Source organism: Coregonus lavaretus, assembly GCF_964263955.1.
Source record: "Coregonus lavaretus genome assembly, chromosome: 2".
Taxonomy (NCBI): domain Eukaryota; kingdom Metazoa; phylum Chordata; class Actinopteri; order Salmoniformes; family Salmonidae; genus Coregonus; species Coregonus lavaretus.
This window is the reverse complement of record NC_139989.1, coordinates 31,278,535-31,295,250: the sequence shown is the minus strand read 5'-3', so window position 1 is coordinate 31,295,250 and position 16,716 is coordinate 31,278,535. Positions and strand designations below refer to the sequence as shown.

General features: G+C 42.7%; 1 protein-coding gene across 1 annotated transcript; it reads left to right on the top strand.

Annotated features, from left to right (window-relative positions):
- The first annotated feature begins 676 nt into the window (after positions 1 to 676).
- Positions 677 to 15,666, top strand: LOC311102277 (ceramide synthase-like). Its single transcript, XM_084143568.1, has 7 exons — positions 677 to 1,293; positions 3,548 to 3,722; positions 3,955 to 4,038; positions 5,941 to 6,166; positions 6,660 to 6,755; positions 7,857 to 7,966; positions 11,783 to 15,666. The coding sequence occupies exons 2-7, from the start codon at positions 3,598 to 3,600 to the stop codon at positions 12,057 to 12,059; spliced, it is 918 nt and encodes a 305-aa protein (XP_083999694.1). The 5' UTR covers positions 677 to 1,293; positions 3,548 to 3,597; the 3' UTR covers positions 12,060 to 15,666.
- The last annotated feature ends 1,050 nt before the right edge of the window (positions 15,667 to 16,716 follow it).

Sequence of the window (16,716 nt, the reverse complement as noted above, 5' to 3'; positions counted from 1 at the left end):
AATGTGCAGTGGTTTCCACAGCTGTATGATACTGAGATATTATAATCCGTTTATACACACGACAAGCTGTATTATCCTCCAGTAAAGTGTTACCCAATTTATCACACATTATTGTACAGCTTATCAGGTTCAGGTTGACCACACTGCAGAGGTTGTGCAAATTAGATTGCTTCTATATTTTCTATCCATGTGCTAAACATAATAATTTCCAAGATCAGACATGTTTAGTGAGCTGTAGGCCTATATACCTATTTAAGCACTCTAAGCTGGCTTGTTTAGCGGACCCCACTGTGTGTGGAACTTTTACAGTCTTATCTGAGTTTGAGCATAGCTACATTAATTCTCAAAATAGTCAAGTTAATAATTCAACACATGGTTTGGGTTTAACAACTTGCAGTTTGATGTCTAATAAAACTGAATGACTTTTTCCTATCCAGCTTGATCTGAAAATGACTGGCAATTATTAAAGTCCGTTGCCCTTCTTGAAAAACAAAAAATACATTGTCCAGGGACAGCTGTAGGCTGTCACAGCACAGCTAGTCCTAGGAGTAATAGCCTATGAGGCGACCTCATCCGCCACAGTCCATTATACTTGGATATTAGCCTACCATACCTGGGGACCAAGGGGGCGGAGATAGAGGTGGCAGCGAACTGGCTATGTAGCCGGCTTAATGGCTACACTTTAGCCACAGCGGGACTGTGTCATGGATACACTATGATTTTTTCGATAGACTAACGTTTGCTGAAATTAGTTATACGACAACGGATCCAGTGCGACAGGTCCTAAAACAATATGCAGCTAAAGACTTCACAGTGAATGTATCGAATATTATCGGGCAAGCAATAGGGTCGGTCGGTCGATATGGCATAACGGTTCAGATATCAGTAGGCTAGTACGGCCGCCAAAGACGAGAAGAGAAGTGCCCTCGCAATATGAGTCAAAACAACACTCTCGAGCGAGCCATCGACTTCAACAGCATTTCGCCGCTCAGAAATAATATTGCTGAAGCAACGATCGGACCGCAGCACATCGGGGCGGGAGTCATATTCTGATTCGGACCAAGACCGAGACCACACGTCAGAAGCGGGAGGACATACAGACACATCCATTTGTCTTGCTTGACGCGAGTAATCTGATTTCTTGCAGATATCCCGAATACGGAATAAGACGACAAAACACAAAGATAATGTGGACCAATTCTCGACGTGTAGGCTACCACCAGGACCCAACACACTGATTTCCCCTTGATCTGACCGACTGGGCCGCAGAACGGGACGCCGCACCACCCAACTGTAAATTTAGCCTATCCATATCTTCTTCTTTTACTCTCCCTTTAATACCCCAACACCAAACCTCCCAACTCTTCTTCATTCTCACCATCCCTGCTCCGAGGTTAGGCAAGAAACGCCATGTGTCTATAATAAATGTTGTGTGTGTGTCGTAAACAGTCACGCTTTAGCCTATACAGGCCTGAATAATCTGTCACCCATCGCATGTTGAGTGGTTAGCAAGCATGCATTGTCTGTAAAAACTGAAACCAGGCTATACAATTTATCTCTTGCGTGTGTTATTACTAGACAAACCGCGTGCCACACAACCTGTTACAAGCTTCAATCACTCTTGTGCATGAAACGACTGCAGGTAAAAATGTATCGAATACAAATATAGCGAGCTCGCAGTCATACTCAAATAGTTACATTGATTTGTCCTGCTTGTAGTCTACACTGGCCTACAGTTGGCTACAGTAGCTAGCAAGCAAACATATGACAAAGGTTAGCCTATGCAGATTTGGAGCCGTGCCAAGACCGGCACAAGTCTGCCATTTTCAAAATAATGTGTTGCTTTTTGTTGTTGAGTTGACTTAATGGGTCGTGATAACTCCTATTTAGTGCAAAACAGACTTGTCCCGTTATTTTTTAATAGAGGAGGACCGTGTTACTTAGGCTATTTACGCGCATTGCGTATTTGACAATTGAGTCTGAGCCACGTTGTTGCCTTTGTTTTCTGCAAAGTTAACGATATAGCAACGTCAAGATATGCTTGGCATCATATGGGACGGGGTTATGGAGGGGACCAGTGGTTTTTATCCCCCCCTGTAAATTGCTGGTAGCCTACAGTCAGGAGGTGTAGCGTATGCACTGCTGTGCTGAACAAAAAAAACACAGCTAGCCAAGATAAATCTTAAAAGTATTTATATTATGTCCAGATAGGCCTTTAGCCCGTCAATCAAAATCGCATGCAGGTGCACCCATTTGTTGGTTATGGGATGAACCTGTTATGTTGTGATGGTGCATCACCTTCCCATATTGTCCAACATAGCCTAGGATGGAACAATAGGCCCCTCCCCAACAACATCCCCCTCCACCACCCCTCATACCCCTCATCATATCCCATCTGTACTGTAGGTACTCCCCTTTGTCAGCTGTCACCCCATTTCCTCTCTCTCTCTCACTAATTCCTTCTCTCCCAGCTGTAATCTGTCTAAATCTCCTGCTTTTTCTAATCCCTTTCTAAATCTATTTTGGTTTCAGCCACCTTTCTCTCTCTCTCTCCACCTATTCATCCTGTCTCTCTCCAGTCCCTCTGTGAGTACATGCATTTACCTAGAGCGCAATGACAGTGGAAAACCTAAATTAATTCATTCCCCAATGGCGTTAGGTAGCACAGCTGGGACAGCCAACAATACATGACGCCTACAGTGTAGTCAATGGATTTGTCAGCATTTGTGAGATTAGAGTGTAGTGTAGGGTCTGTCTACACACAAGGTAATTACTTGAGTGGATACGATTTTGATCATGTTTTAAAGGCAGCATGATGACACTGAATAAATGTGACATTCGTAGAAACTATACATTGACAGTTGAACAGTTTTATATGTGCAGATAACTATAATTTATTGTACATTTACTGCGCTCTTAATCAAGGTGTGTGAAACTGATTTGATGGATTTTCTGTATTTTTTTCTCCCTCTGTTCCCCATCCACCCCATCTTCTGTTTGTTCTGTCTGTCTGTCTGTGTGTGTGTGTGTGTGTGTGTGTGTGTGTGTGTGTGTGTGTGTGTGTGTGTGTGTGTGTGTGTGTGTGTGTGTGTGTGTGTGTGTGTGTGGACCCAGAAGCCATCCAGGCATCTGCTGGTTATGAGCAGGGGGTTGGGAGGGAGGTTTGGGGAGTTAACAAACATACCACCCACAGCTTTATCGTAGCCCTCTCTTTCCTCGTGTGTCTATTTTATTAACATGAACTGTTACCACCCAAAATATCCCCAAAACTAGCCTACTAAAAACAAATACAACATTTCACCCATATTGCATTAGCATAACATAGCATAACACTAGCATAACATTACTATTAGTATAACTAGCATAACATTACAACAATTCTGTACCAGTGTTCTATTGACAATACTTATACGCTGACACACATTCTAATGATATACCTATCAATACCTTCAAACATCTAGCAGTAAATGATAATTCCAAACTCTGCTACCATAGCTTTGAGAGTACCCTGCATAGATCAGTCATTCAACCTTTCCCACTTGTCAAGTGGTTTGAGGGCAGTGGTGAGGCACCTGTTGAGACACACACTCTGGGACCATGCTGAGCATCCTGGCTGCCGGCTCCATCTTCTTCCCGGGCCTGTTCCTACTGTCTAAGAGATGCCTGAAACATGCCCCAGGCCTGGGCTTGAGCGAGGGAGACGCCGCCATCGTGTCTGCCAGGTACACACACAACACATAAACACACACACACTTACAAGTCAGATACATGAGTCAATGTGAGGACTATACCTACCTATCATACCTTTACCTATGCTATTCTGCTTTGCTTGACATTTTATACTATTCTGCTATGGCTTACATTGTTGAATGTCAATACATTTTTCTATGGAGTTGTTATGGGTATGAATATATCAATTGAAACCCCACTCTCTGGCCCCTCTCTCCCCACTAGGCTGGTGTCATCCATCCAAGCAATCATGGCTTCCTCAGCTGGCTACATCATTGCATCCTCCTGTGAGGACATCATCGAGGATCAGTAAGTACAACATAATTATAATGCAGTAGTAGTTGCTGTAAAGTTTTGTGTTTCAGGTGTGTGTGTGTGTGTTTAGTGAGGCTCCTTAACAGCTTCTACCCCCAAGCCATAAGTCTGCTGAACAATTAATGAAATGGCCACTCGGACTATTTGCATTGAGGAAAACATCAGGCAATAATTGTGTATGATATTCTGTGTAGAAAATAACCATAATTGATCATGTTATTTTTTCACCAGTCTGATTTACTGCCTGGTCCTGTCCACTCTGTTCTGAAGGAAACAGAAGACACATATGTGTTTCTGAAAGTCTTATGTTTTCAGGGGTAGCTTCAACCGTTTAAAAGTTAGAGCAACATTTCTAGGAAGAAAACAGAAACCGCTCTGTTTATTACAACCGCAGTTAGCAGCTACCGGAGGTTACTCACGTAACCCTGGTTCTATGAATCAAGCGCATTTTCCCCCCCAGAGTTTCTCTCGCGACCATTTTTAACTGGAACAACCATTTCAGTAAATGGTGCAATAAATCTAACTGATTGGATTAGTTTAGAATAATGTATGTTATTTATCCTTATGTAGCATAAGATTAATCAGTCAATGTACATGCAAAAACACAGATATTAAAAACAATCCTAAAAATGTCTACCTGCAGTAGAGCATGCTGGGAAATCTGAAAATGATGGGCTTGATTTTAATGGGAAGGTTTTACTCTCCACAGAGTAAAATTGACACAATCACACTCAACACTGGTTATTAACCCCAACACTGGGGTTATTTTACACCAATGAGTGTTAATTTCACTCTTACAGAGTTAATTTAACTCCTGAATCAACACTCAAAATGTGACATTGAAAAATCAACACAAGTTAACACTGGCCAATTTGCTGTGTATGTTTAACTTTCAATCCAAAGAAAGTATGAAAGTGTGTGTGTGTGTGTGTGTGCATGTGTGTACGTAAGAATCTGTCATTATCTCCCTGCTCACCTTGTCCCTGTTAACCTAATTAGTATTTCAACCTAATTAACCTCTGTCTGTCCCCAAGCCAGCAGCACTATTTTAGTATCTGTAATGCAGTCACACAGAAGCCATAAACCTAGACTGCAGCATGCTGCTATGGAAATGTAGGAGTAGCTACTCAAACATGTCTCCACTGGTTTTACAACTGCAACTTTGTTAACAGTGGACTACAGCAAAACTATATACAATGCACACTGAAAGTGTCATGTTTTTGGTTGGAGGAAGAGGAGGAGAGGAAAAGGAGAGGAGGAAGAAAGGAAGACACTTTAGACTAGCGAGATGCTGTGATTCTCTGTGATTCTCGTCCTAAGATAACTCACAATGTGACACAGGTGCTCCTCTTAACCCCCTCCCTCTCTCCTCTTCCCCCTCATCCCTCCATCAATTAGGAGGAGGGGGGAGAGAGGGGGGGGGGGAGAGAGAGGGAGAGGAGAAAGGGAGAGGAGAGGAGAGGGGGAGAGAGATGGAGCTAGAGAGAGAGATACTGCCCTCCCTCCCCTTGCCCTCATTTGCCAGTCAAAGTCGGGAGGCGCTCGTGTGAGTGCCGGCTTATTTGACTACCAAATCACGAACCCGTCCAAATCACGCTCGTGCCCCAGAGCAGTGCATCCTGGCCAGTCACTTAACCCCCTGACATCTAGGCTGGAGCCTCACAGGATGCATCGCACTGAAATAGGCAATCGTGTATTTACATCGTAGTCACATAGGCAGGTACAGTGTACATGTAGTTACAGTGTAGGTACACATTGTTACATAGAACTTAAACTATTACACCTTCCCTTCTCTTTCACTCTTTCTTGCTTTCTCTCACGCTCTCACCTTTCTCACTTTCTCTGTCGCTCACCCCCCCCTCTCTTCCCCCCCTCTTGCGCCCCACATCTCTCCAGACATTGGCTTACCAGTACCTATATCCTGTTTGCGGTGCCCTACTTTGCGTATGACATCTACGCCATGTTCCTGTGCTACTGGCACAAGCTGCAGGTCAAAGGGCACGAGGAGGAGGGCGGCAGGCCTAAGCCAATGGGCTCGGCAGTGGCCAGCTACCTGCGACGAGAGTTCCTCATGGTGCTGCACCACGTCGTCATGGTGACCATCTGCTTCCCCGTCTCCGTGGTAACTATCTATCGCTGTAACTAGGGTGGTGCCAGCGAACTATTTTGTTAGTCTACTGTGCTATGGTCTGTCTTATGTCTAAAAAGGAAAAAATTACAAATTATAAATGATACACACACACCCTTAAAGTCTTGACAGAAAGAGATGGTGATTTGGTTTGGTTAACATCCCTTCTATGGACACTTGTTTTTAAGGAGAGATAAGGTGTGCGTGTTTGTGAGCTTTTCTTTCAGTGGCCTGTCTATATACTTTATCGGCCATATCATGGCCCTCTCGCTCTCCCTCTCTTCCTATTTTTCTTCTCTCGCTCTCTCTCTCTCTCTCTCTCTCTCTCTCTCTCTCTCTCTCTCTCTCTCTCTCTCTCTCTCTCTCTCTCTCTCTCTCTCTCCCTCTCTCTCCTCTCTCTCTCTCTCTCTCTCTCTCTCTCTCTCTCTCTCTCTCTCTCTCTCTCTCTCTCTCTCTCTCTCTCTCTCTCTCTCACTCTTTCTGTTAGTTCTGGAGGCAGGGAAAGGGGGATTACTTCCAGGGTGTCATGTTCATGGCTGAACTCAGCACTCCGTCCGTCTGCCTGGGGAAAATCCTCATCCAAGTAATACTCACTCACTCCTTTACCTCTCCTCCTCCTATCATGGCCCTCTCGCTCTCCCTCTCTTCCTATTTTTCTTCTCTCTTTCCCTCTCTTGCTCTCTCTTTCCCTCTCTCTCTCTATCTCTCTCTCTTTCCCTCTCTTGCTCTCTCTCTCTATCTCTCTCTCTTTCCCTCTCTCTCTATCTCTCTCTCTTTCCCTCTCTTGCTCTCTCTTTCCCTCTCTCTCTCTATCTCTCTCTCCCTCTTTCCCTCTCTTTCCCTCTCTTTCCCTCTCTTTCCCTCTCTTGCTCTCTCTTTCCCTCTCTCTCTCTATCTCTCTCTCTCTTTCCCTCTCTCTCGCTATCTCTCTCTGTCTTTCCCTCTCTTGCTCTCTCTTTCCCTCTCTCTCTCTATCTCTCTCTCTTTCCCTCTCTTTCCCTTTCTTTCCCTCTTTCCCTCTCTTTCCCTCTCTTGCTCTCTCTTTCCCTCTCTCTCTATCTCACTCTCTCTTTCCCTCTCTCTCGCTATCTCTCTCTCTCTTTCTCTCTCTTGCTCTCTCTTTCCCTCTCTCTCGCTATCTCTCTCTCTTTCCCTCTCTTTCCCTTTCTTTCCCTCTCTTTCCCTCTCTTTCCCTCTCTTGCTCTCTCTTTCCCTCTCTCTCTCTATCTCTCTCTCTCTTTCCCTCTCTCTCTCTAGCTCTCTCTCTCTTTCCCTCTCTTGCTCTCTCTTTCCCTCTCTCTCTCTCTATCTCGCTCTCTCTTTCCCTCTCTTTCCCTCTCTTGCTCTCTCTTTCCCTCTCTTTCCCTCTCTTTCTCTTGCTTTTTCTCTCATCTCTCTCCTCTCGCTCTTTCTTTCTTTTTTCTCCTGCTTTCTCTCTCTGCACCTCTTCTTCCTTCTACCTTTCTTCCTCAGTCTCTTACTCTCCTTGCAGCAGTCTAAGAACTTGAGTCTTTCTGATTCTGAAGTGCTCACTTACTAGCTTTCATGTTAACATTCTTGTCTCCTGTGATTTTGGGTTAACATTTACCCAAGCTTTCCTTCTCTGTCCTTCACCCTGCTCTCGTTTTTTTCCCTCCCTTGCTCCTGCCCTCTCTCTCTTTCGATCTCCCTTTGTCCCCCTCAGTACAAGAAGCAGCACACTCTTCTTCATAAAGTGAATGGCGCCCTCATGCTGGTCATTTTCTTCATCTGTCGAGTTCTGCTCTTCCCCTACCTCTACTACGCCTACAGCAGGTAACATACTGAACACTGTCTGTCTGTCTGCCTGGCTGTCTGTCTCAGTCTGTCTGCCTGTCTGTCTACTTGTCTGTCTACTTGTCTCTGTCTGTCTGTCTCTGTCTGTCTGTCTGTCTCTATCTGTCTGTCTGCTTGTCTGTCTGTCTCTGTCTAGCTGTGTCTTTCTGTCTGTGTGCTTGTCTGTCTGTCTGTCTATCTGTCTATATCAGTCTGTCTGTCTGTGTGCTTGTCTGTCTGTCTGTCTGTCTATCTGTCTATATCAGTCTGTCTGTCTGTCTGTCTGTCCCCAACTTCATCCATGCATTTTTTATCTCACGTTCTTAAGACCTACGATGGTAGGCTACACGTTTAAGTTTGCAGGCTTCTGACCTTGCTACTTAGCTAGCAGATAATATCATTCATAAATAAGCAACATTCTTTCTCATTTTTTGATTGGCGGCAGGTAGCTTAGTGGGTAAGAGCGTTGTGCCAGTAACTGAAAGGTCGCTTGTTCTACCCCCGAGCCAACTAGGTGAAAAATCTGTCGATGTGCCCTTAAGCAAGGCACGTAACCCTAATTGCTCCTGTAAGTCGCTCTGGATAAGAGCGTCTGCTAAATGACTAAAATGTAAATGTAAAAAATGATTGAAAATATCTTCCTTGCTTGCATGTAGCTATCTAGCTACTCGTCACCATTTTTTTTGTTATCTAGTTCTATCAAACCTTAGGGAAAACCACATGATTTCACATGGAAAATGACACGTGAAATCATGTAACAACATGTTATTTGGAACACTTATAATAATAATAATATGCCATTTAGCAGACGCTTTTATCCAAAGCAACTTACAGTCATGCGTGCATACATTTTTGTGTATGGGTGGTCCCGGGGATCGAACCCACTACCTTGGCGTTACAAGCGCCGTGCTCTACCAGCTGAGCTACAGAGGACCACACTTCACGTGACATTTCACATATGAAAACGTGCACTTTTGGAACATGAGTCCTTATGATACACACACAGTGCTGTTAACACACAGTGTTTTCAACTTACATATTTGACACATTTTGACATACTCTGAGTGTACAAAATAGTAGGAACACCTTCCTAATATTAAGTTGCACCCCCTTTTGTCCTCAGAACAGACTAAATGTGTTGGGGCATGGACTCTACAAGGTGTCGAAAGCGTTCTACAGGGATGCTGTTCCATGTTGACTCCAATGCTTCCCTTTGGGTGGTGGACCATTCTTGATACACACAGGAAACTGTTATGCATGAAAAACCCAGCAGCATTGCAGTTTATTGCCCATTCACCCTCTGAATGGCACACATACACAATCCATGTCTCTATCTCAAGGCTTAAAAATCCTTCTTTAACCTGTATCCTCCCCTTCATCTATAGTGATTGAAGTGGATTTAACAAGTGACATCAATAAGAGATCATAGCTTTCACCTGGATTCCCCTGGTCAGTCTGTCATGGAAAGAGCAGATGTTCCTACTGTTTTGGACACTCAGTGTACAGGACTACATTGTGTATGTTTATTGATACAGTAATTATTATTCAACGTGTCCTCACCTGGGATTTGAACTCACAACCTCTTGGTTCATGGCATTCCAATTTTTCTGCTACGTCATTACGTCGGTGTCAATAACTGATTTCACCTATATTTCTACACTTTGGACATCAATGACTAATGAAATCTCGGTCGACCAACAGCTTATCGACTAGTTGACTAAATGGGGTCAGCCACTAAAATACACCATACCATTTCTTTACTTATAATGGTGTGTGATGGTTTGGGACAATCTGAAACATGAGCAATGGACATTAGACTGGTGGAAATTTGTCCTTTGGTTTGTAGTCCAAATTTGAGATTTTTGGTTCCAACCGCTGTTTCTTTGTGAGACGCAGTGTGGGTGAACGGATGATCTCTGCATGTGTAGTTCCCACCGTAAAGCATGGAGGAGGAGGTGTTATGGTGTGGGGGTGCTTTGCTGGTGACACTGTCTGTGATTTATTTAGAATTCAAGGCACACTTAACCAGCATGGCTACCACAGCATTCTGCAGCGATACGCCATCCCATCTGGTTTGGGCTAAGTGGGACTATAATTTCTTGTTTTAACAGGACAATGACCCAACACACCTCCAGGCTGTGTAAGGGCTATTTGACCAAGACGGAGAGTACTGAATATTGATGATTTATAAGGCACATTTAACAGTTAGGCTATTGATTATAGACCTAATTAAGTTGGAGTTTCCTCTCTCCTCACTTTTCTTAGACAATTAAGGCAAGGGCTGTTCTCATGTCCTAACTCTGCTGCTGCCTCCACCGCATTGTTCTGAACACCAATATGCTGGTTAACTTTGCTATTATGCGCATAGCAACATGGTCTAGGAAAAGGTGCCAATTCAACAACATTTTTACATTTTAGTCATTTAGCAGACACTCTTATCCAGAGTGACTTACAGTTAGTGAATGCATACGTATTTTTTTTAAATATTTTTTTTCATACTGGCCCCCCGTGGGAAACGAACCCACATCCCTGCAGGCCAAACCCTCCCCTACCTTGGATGACGCTGGACCAATTGTGCGCCGCCCATGGGTCTCCCGGTTGCGGCCGGCTGCGACAGAGCCTGGACTCAAACCAGGATCTCTTGTGGCACAGCTAGCACTGCGATGCAGTGCCTTAGACCACTGCGCCACTCGGGAGTCAGCACTGATGTGTTTCAGAACCGTGGACAGCGACCACTATCCAACGTGGGAGAAAGCGTATTTGTTATAAAATAATATAATTTGTATTAGTGTTGCACCATTGTTCTTATGTAATATAACCATATACAATTTCAGTAGCACATGTCTTAGAGTGATGGACATGTTACAACATGTGAGCACATGTCAAAACATGATCTCATGTCTAGCGTGATCGTCTTTAAGGCCTCCACAATGGATTAGTCTACTCAGACAGGCGCGAATCAGACAGGTGCCTTGTACACCATGATATATATATTTTTTAGCTACTGCTCAACTAATTAAATCTCGGTCGACCAGCAGCTTATCGACTAGTTGACTAAATGGGGTCAGCCACTAAAATACACCATACCATTTCTTTACTTATAATGGTGTGTGATGGTTTGGGACAATCTGGGACCATCACGTGACGTCCTGACGACTGGTAAAACAAATGCCTTACAAACATCTTAACATGGTCCCTTACGGAAAAACAACTTGAATTTCACGTGATCACATGTTTCACATGTGATCTTGTGATCTTATGCGAAGGTAATGTGACAACATGTAAAGCAACATGTGATAACATGAAACTACACGTTACAACATGAGCACGTCAAAACATGATCTCATGTGAAGTGTTCCAAAAACATGTTTGCAAGTGATTTCACATGTGAAATTTCACTTATACATGTTTTGACACATTTTCACATGTGAAATGTCACGGTAATGTTCCAAAAAAACACATTTTCACATGTTTCGTGTAGTTTCATGTTATCACATGTTGTTACATGTTATCACATTAACATAAAATGACGTGATCGCAATGTGAAATTCATGTGTTTTTTCCGTAAGGGAAGCATTCTTCCTTGATTATTTGTATTAAATCAGATTGTTCAGTTTAAAGTCTTTAGCCATAAACCAACATCCTTGCTGATAGCTAGCTTGAGCCAAGGTGTTTTGTTTTAGAACTTGTTCAAATGAACAAGTTTGCGCTAAGTAAGTTTTAAAACATCTGGGTAAGCTTGTTAGCTAGCATCATTAAGCGAACATAAACCCTCATTCCCCCCTACTCCTCACCCTCCTCCTCATTGTGTTGCAGGTATGCCTCCATCCCCCTCTACACAGTGCCCCTGGGGGCTCCCTGGCAGTGCAACGTGGGGGCCTTCTGCCTCATGGCCCCACAGGTCTACTGGTTCACCCTCATCTGCAGGGGCGCCTTCCGCCTCTTCACCGGGGCCTCGGACTCCCGACCCCCGGCCCCCCTCAACAAGCCTGATGGGGGCTGCTGCCCCGGCCAGGGAGACCCTTTACCTCCTCCAGCCAACGGCTACAGTCCCGTCCCCTACCAGGCAGACAGAGAGACCGACACGCACTGAGAAAGAGAAAGAAATAGGGAGGGAGAGAGAGGAAGAGAGATCACTGTGGGGATGGGGCCAGCCAGACCAGGCCGGGGGAGGGAAGACGGAGGTCTGTCAAGGGAATGTATTGTACTGTATTGCAATGACACTGTAACCTAGGAGAGAGAAGAGAGGGAGAGAGAAAAATTGTTTCTCATCCTCTACCACTCTCTCCCTCCCTCCATCGCCCCTTTAGAGTTACATGGACCTCTGGAAGAAGAGAGAGACAGATGGAAAGAGGAGAGGGTGAAGAAAGAAAGAAAGAAATGAATAAGGGAGAGAGACAGATAAAAGCATAGACAGGAGAAAGACTTGTGAAATGGCAAGTATTTAAATATTACGTGGTTGTACACACTGATTTCAAACTGAATGGGAAAAAAAATGTATGGATTGAAAAGCGAAACAATGAAAGGATGAGAGATAACACATTGAAGAGCAATAGTGATAGAGGGATGCACAGAAGGATACAGACTGATTAAGCAAGAGCGATAGATCTTATTTGACTGAGTTAAAGGGATAGATAAAAAGTTGTCATCTCTTGAAAGAGAAATTCAACTGCTGTTCTAGTTTAGGGAAGGATACAAAATGAATATATCATAATGTATAGAAATATGTAGTCAATTAGTATTTGGTGAACAGTTGATTTTGGTGACTGCAGAAAGGGGGACAAAGACAATACCAGTATTTCAACTTGTGATCTGGTACTGTATTATTTGTCCATCAAGATGATCCACTCTGGATCAATTGAGTGGGTCTTGTCTTGGGAAAGGACAGAGGGACACGCACCGGCGCCTCTGGTATCGCTTTGTTCTGCCTTCTCTCCCCTCTGAAATTCTCTCTTTCTCTCCCTTTTCTCCTTTGAGAGAACTAATGTGGGAGGAGGGGAAGGGGGTTTACCCCAAAATGTGACAAGTTTATAATAGTAGATGAGTAAATGTCATTTTAGGTTTTTATATTGTTCTCATTCAAAGCATTTATTTATTTATTCATGTTGATAGTTTTTTATTTATTTATGTATTGTGATTTCTTAGTATGGGTAGACAGAGATGGAGAGAGAGATGGAATGTTGGAGAGATTAATTAATAGAGGGAGGGAGAGAAGGGGGAAGTAGTAGACTCAAATGGGACAATAATGCAGCCACGCTGTCCCAGTCACCCACCCAAGTTGAGTAACGCTGGCAGGCAGTCTTCAATACACCACTGGGTGGGTCTGTGCAGCTTACCAGATCTTTACAATGCCTGGAGAGGTGTTTAATGTCTCAGAAACCCCATCAACATGATATAACGCTCTGATAATGTGCACAGAACCTGTGTATCAGGAACACTGCTATTATCACCATGGTACTGAAATGTTAGGGAAGGCTGTTGTGGAATATGGTCTCCTGCAGACTAAACAGGGTAACCACATCTTAGAATCTAGATGCATTCTAGAGGCATTGTACAGGCGTTCTAGAGTCTGATGATGTAAGGGATTCCTAGATGATCTAAAGCAGTATTATGAAGGATTTAGAGAGAGTAAGTTGTTGCAGTGTGTTCAACCGTATGGGTGGTATTTGAAAGGGATTGCACTGGCTGACTAGTGCTATTACTGCACTGTACTGGCAACTGAGGTACTCTAGTCTCTTTATGCACTGAGGGATTTGTGTGATAGGACCGAAGAAGAAACACATTGACAATGCACTGAGAGAAGGGAATGATGGGGGGTAGTAACATGCAGCCAAACACAGGCTCCAAGTTCTAATTTGTTGCCACTATTTCAACCACTATTTTGTTTTTTTTGTTTCTTTTACTTGTGTTTGTTTTGGTGCCAATGTGCTAAGGTTGTGTCATAACTGCAAGTCAAGAGGGTTGAAATGTGCTCCTTGAAACTCAACCCCAAGGTGAGCGGACCTTGAACACTTGACCACTGCCATGGGTTGTGACTTGGAGCAGGTCGACAGTGGGACTCTACTAGCCTGGTCCCAGATCTCTACTGGTACATGGAAGAAAAGTGAACAGATAGAGGGACTACTGTATAATGGACTATACTTATTGCATCAGGCTGTTTTCTTCTGTATAGCTGCATGATAGGAATGAGAGAATGGCTTTTTGACCATTGGCCAATATTAACCTGGGAACACTGTAACACTTAACTTACTTACTATTTACAATGTCAGTTATGGTACTGTTTAAAATGGCTTATTGAGGACTTGTTAATCTCCGCACCCAGAACCAAATCAGCTACTCGATTTTAACATTTTGAAATGTTTTGTTACGATAGATATTTTTTTATTTTCATTCATGCTTTATAACTGATTTAAAGGCACTGATTAAAGGTACATTGATTGGGAAATTGTATGATCAACATTCTTTTGCATACCAAAAATTAGTCCTAAGCGTCCGACAAGGGATATAAAGTGTAGAGTTGATCGTACAAATCAAATGTCATTCCTCAAAAATGAATGATATGTTCACAAATGTCAGTTGTAACAAAGATTAGGGTATCTAGTCAATACGCATCGCGGAAGGTCAGCTTTACAGCGTGATTGAAATGTAAAGGCAATGTTCCCGCTTTAGCGGAGACTGCATTCACGGTAAACGCTGCATATGACGGCTCAATCGGAAATTGGCTTTACATTTCTATTGCGGAATCTGTAATGCTTCAGCTTTACAGATTGAATAGAGCCCAATTATTATTTTTAGGCGTCTTCAACACCAGAGCTGTTTTTTTTCTGTTCCTCATCTGACTGAAAGAGGTCGCTGAAACTGCCACTAAATATCACTTGCACTCGATTGCAAAGTTTAGTTCCAGAAGATATGCTTTGAGTGAGTGAGATAGTTGTTGGAGTTAAAAGACAAGTTGGTGATGATTTAAGCCAAAACTGTAATGTAATCTCCTTCTAGTGACTACTGTTGCAACTGACCCCCTCTAGTCCATTATAAATGATGCCTTCATGTTAAACCCTATGAGCAAAAAAAAAAATGTATTTCAACCAATTTTGCTCACAAGTGTTAACTCCCAAAAGAAAACATCATCCATTTTACCAGTTCCTACAGTTCAGTAAGTGTCCTCTGTCATGGAAAGTATTTTTAAAAATTGACTGCATCTTCCATATTGTTTGTTTGTTTCTTTTATTAATTTATTTTAATGTGTCTCTTTTATTTATTGAAGAGGTTTGAATGTACATATGAATACATATATAGATGATATATATCCTGTACGTATGGGCTTGTGTTCTGTCTGTTGACTGCTGCCTGACTAACCGTGGGCTCTACTGTGTAAACTCCTGTCTGTGTCTGAAATGGCACACTGTTCCCTACATAGTGCACTACTTTTGACCAGGGCCTGGTTAAAGTAGTACACTACAGTATGTAGGGAACACTAGGGTGCCATTTCGGACGCAGACCTGTTCTGTTGGCAGACATATACTCTCCTCTCCTGCTCTGACTACCAACATGACATCATAATTCTACCATTCTAGCACCACTGAATTGCTTTTGACAACAAGCACCAGTCTCATCGTGGTGAAGAACTTGGAGTGAAGTTTTGTTTTAAATGCAACAGATTGACCAATAAAATCCTCCCCATTGTTTGTGCATAAAGATGATTCCTGGTTGAGTCTGTTTATTTCATTCAAGACTCACTATACTTTGAACAATGATCTCACTTTAAATGGTATTCATTGATCAATTCTCTCAAGACTGCTGTTTGAGTATCCTTCCTACAGTCCATGGCCCACATTCATAAAGCTTCTTAGAGTAGGAGTGCTGATCTAGGATCAGTCCCCCCCCCGTCCATGGAATCTTATTCATTATTATCTAAAAAGCTAAACTGATCTTAGTTCAGCACTCCTTCTCTGAGATGCTTAATGAATAGGTACCCAGGGCTCTGCAATTCTGTTTCTCAAGGGTCAAAGTAGGACTACTGCTGGTTGTGAAACACTGCCAAACTTGACTGGAATTCTATAAATGAAAAATATTATAGGCAAACTGTATTATATTTATAATATATTTTAGTTGAACATAGACTAATTCATTTTAGCAGATGGAAATATGATAACATACAGTATATTAGTTTATAGAGAATTGCGTAGAGTGCCTATAGAAAGTGTACACCCCCTTGAACTTTTTTTCAAATTTTGCTGCCTTAAAAATCTATCTAATAAGCAATTAAATTATATTTCCCCCCCCTACAGATCTACACAACATACTCCACATTTCCAAAGTGAAAGAAAGTTATAAAACATTTTCCAAATTAAGAAGAAAAAAATGAAATATCATAATTGTGTACTTGGTGGAAGAACCTTTGGCAGCCATTACAGCTGTGAGTTATTTTCATTAAGATTCTAACAACTTTGCACAACTTTTAGGGCATTTTATATCCAGCGTTTTTGTTAAAATTGCTCAGGCTCAGTAAATTTGGTTGGGGATCATTAATGGACAGCGATATTTAAACCTTGTCTCAGATTTGTTAAGCAGACTTAAGTCAGGACTGAGACTAGACCACTCAGGAACGCTCTACACCTCTTGGAAAGCCATTTTGGTGTGTCTTTGGCATTACAATTTTTGTAATTGTCTCGCTGAAAAATAAAACTCTATCCCTGGGTTAGGTTTTCAGAAGACTGAGGTAGGTTTTCATCTAACTTTTACCTGGGCTT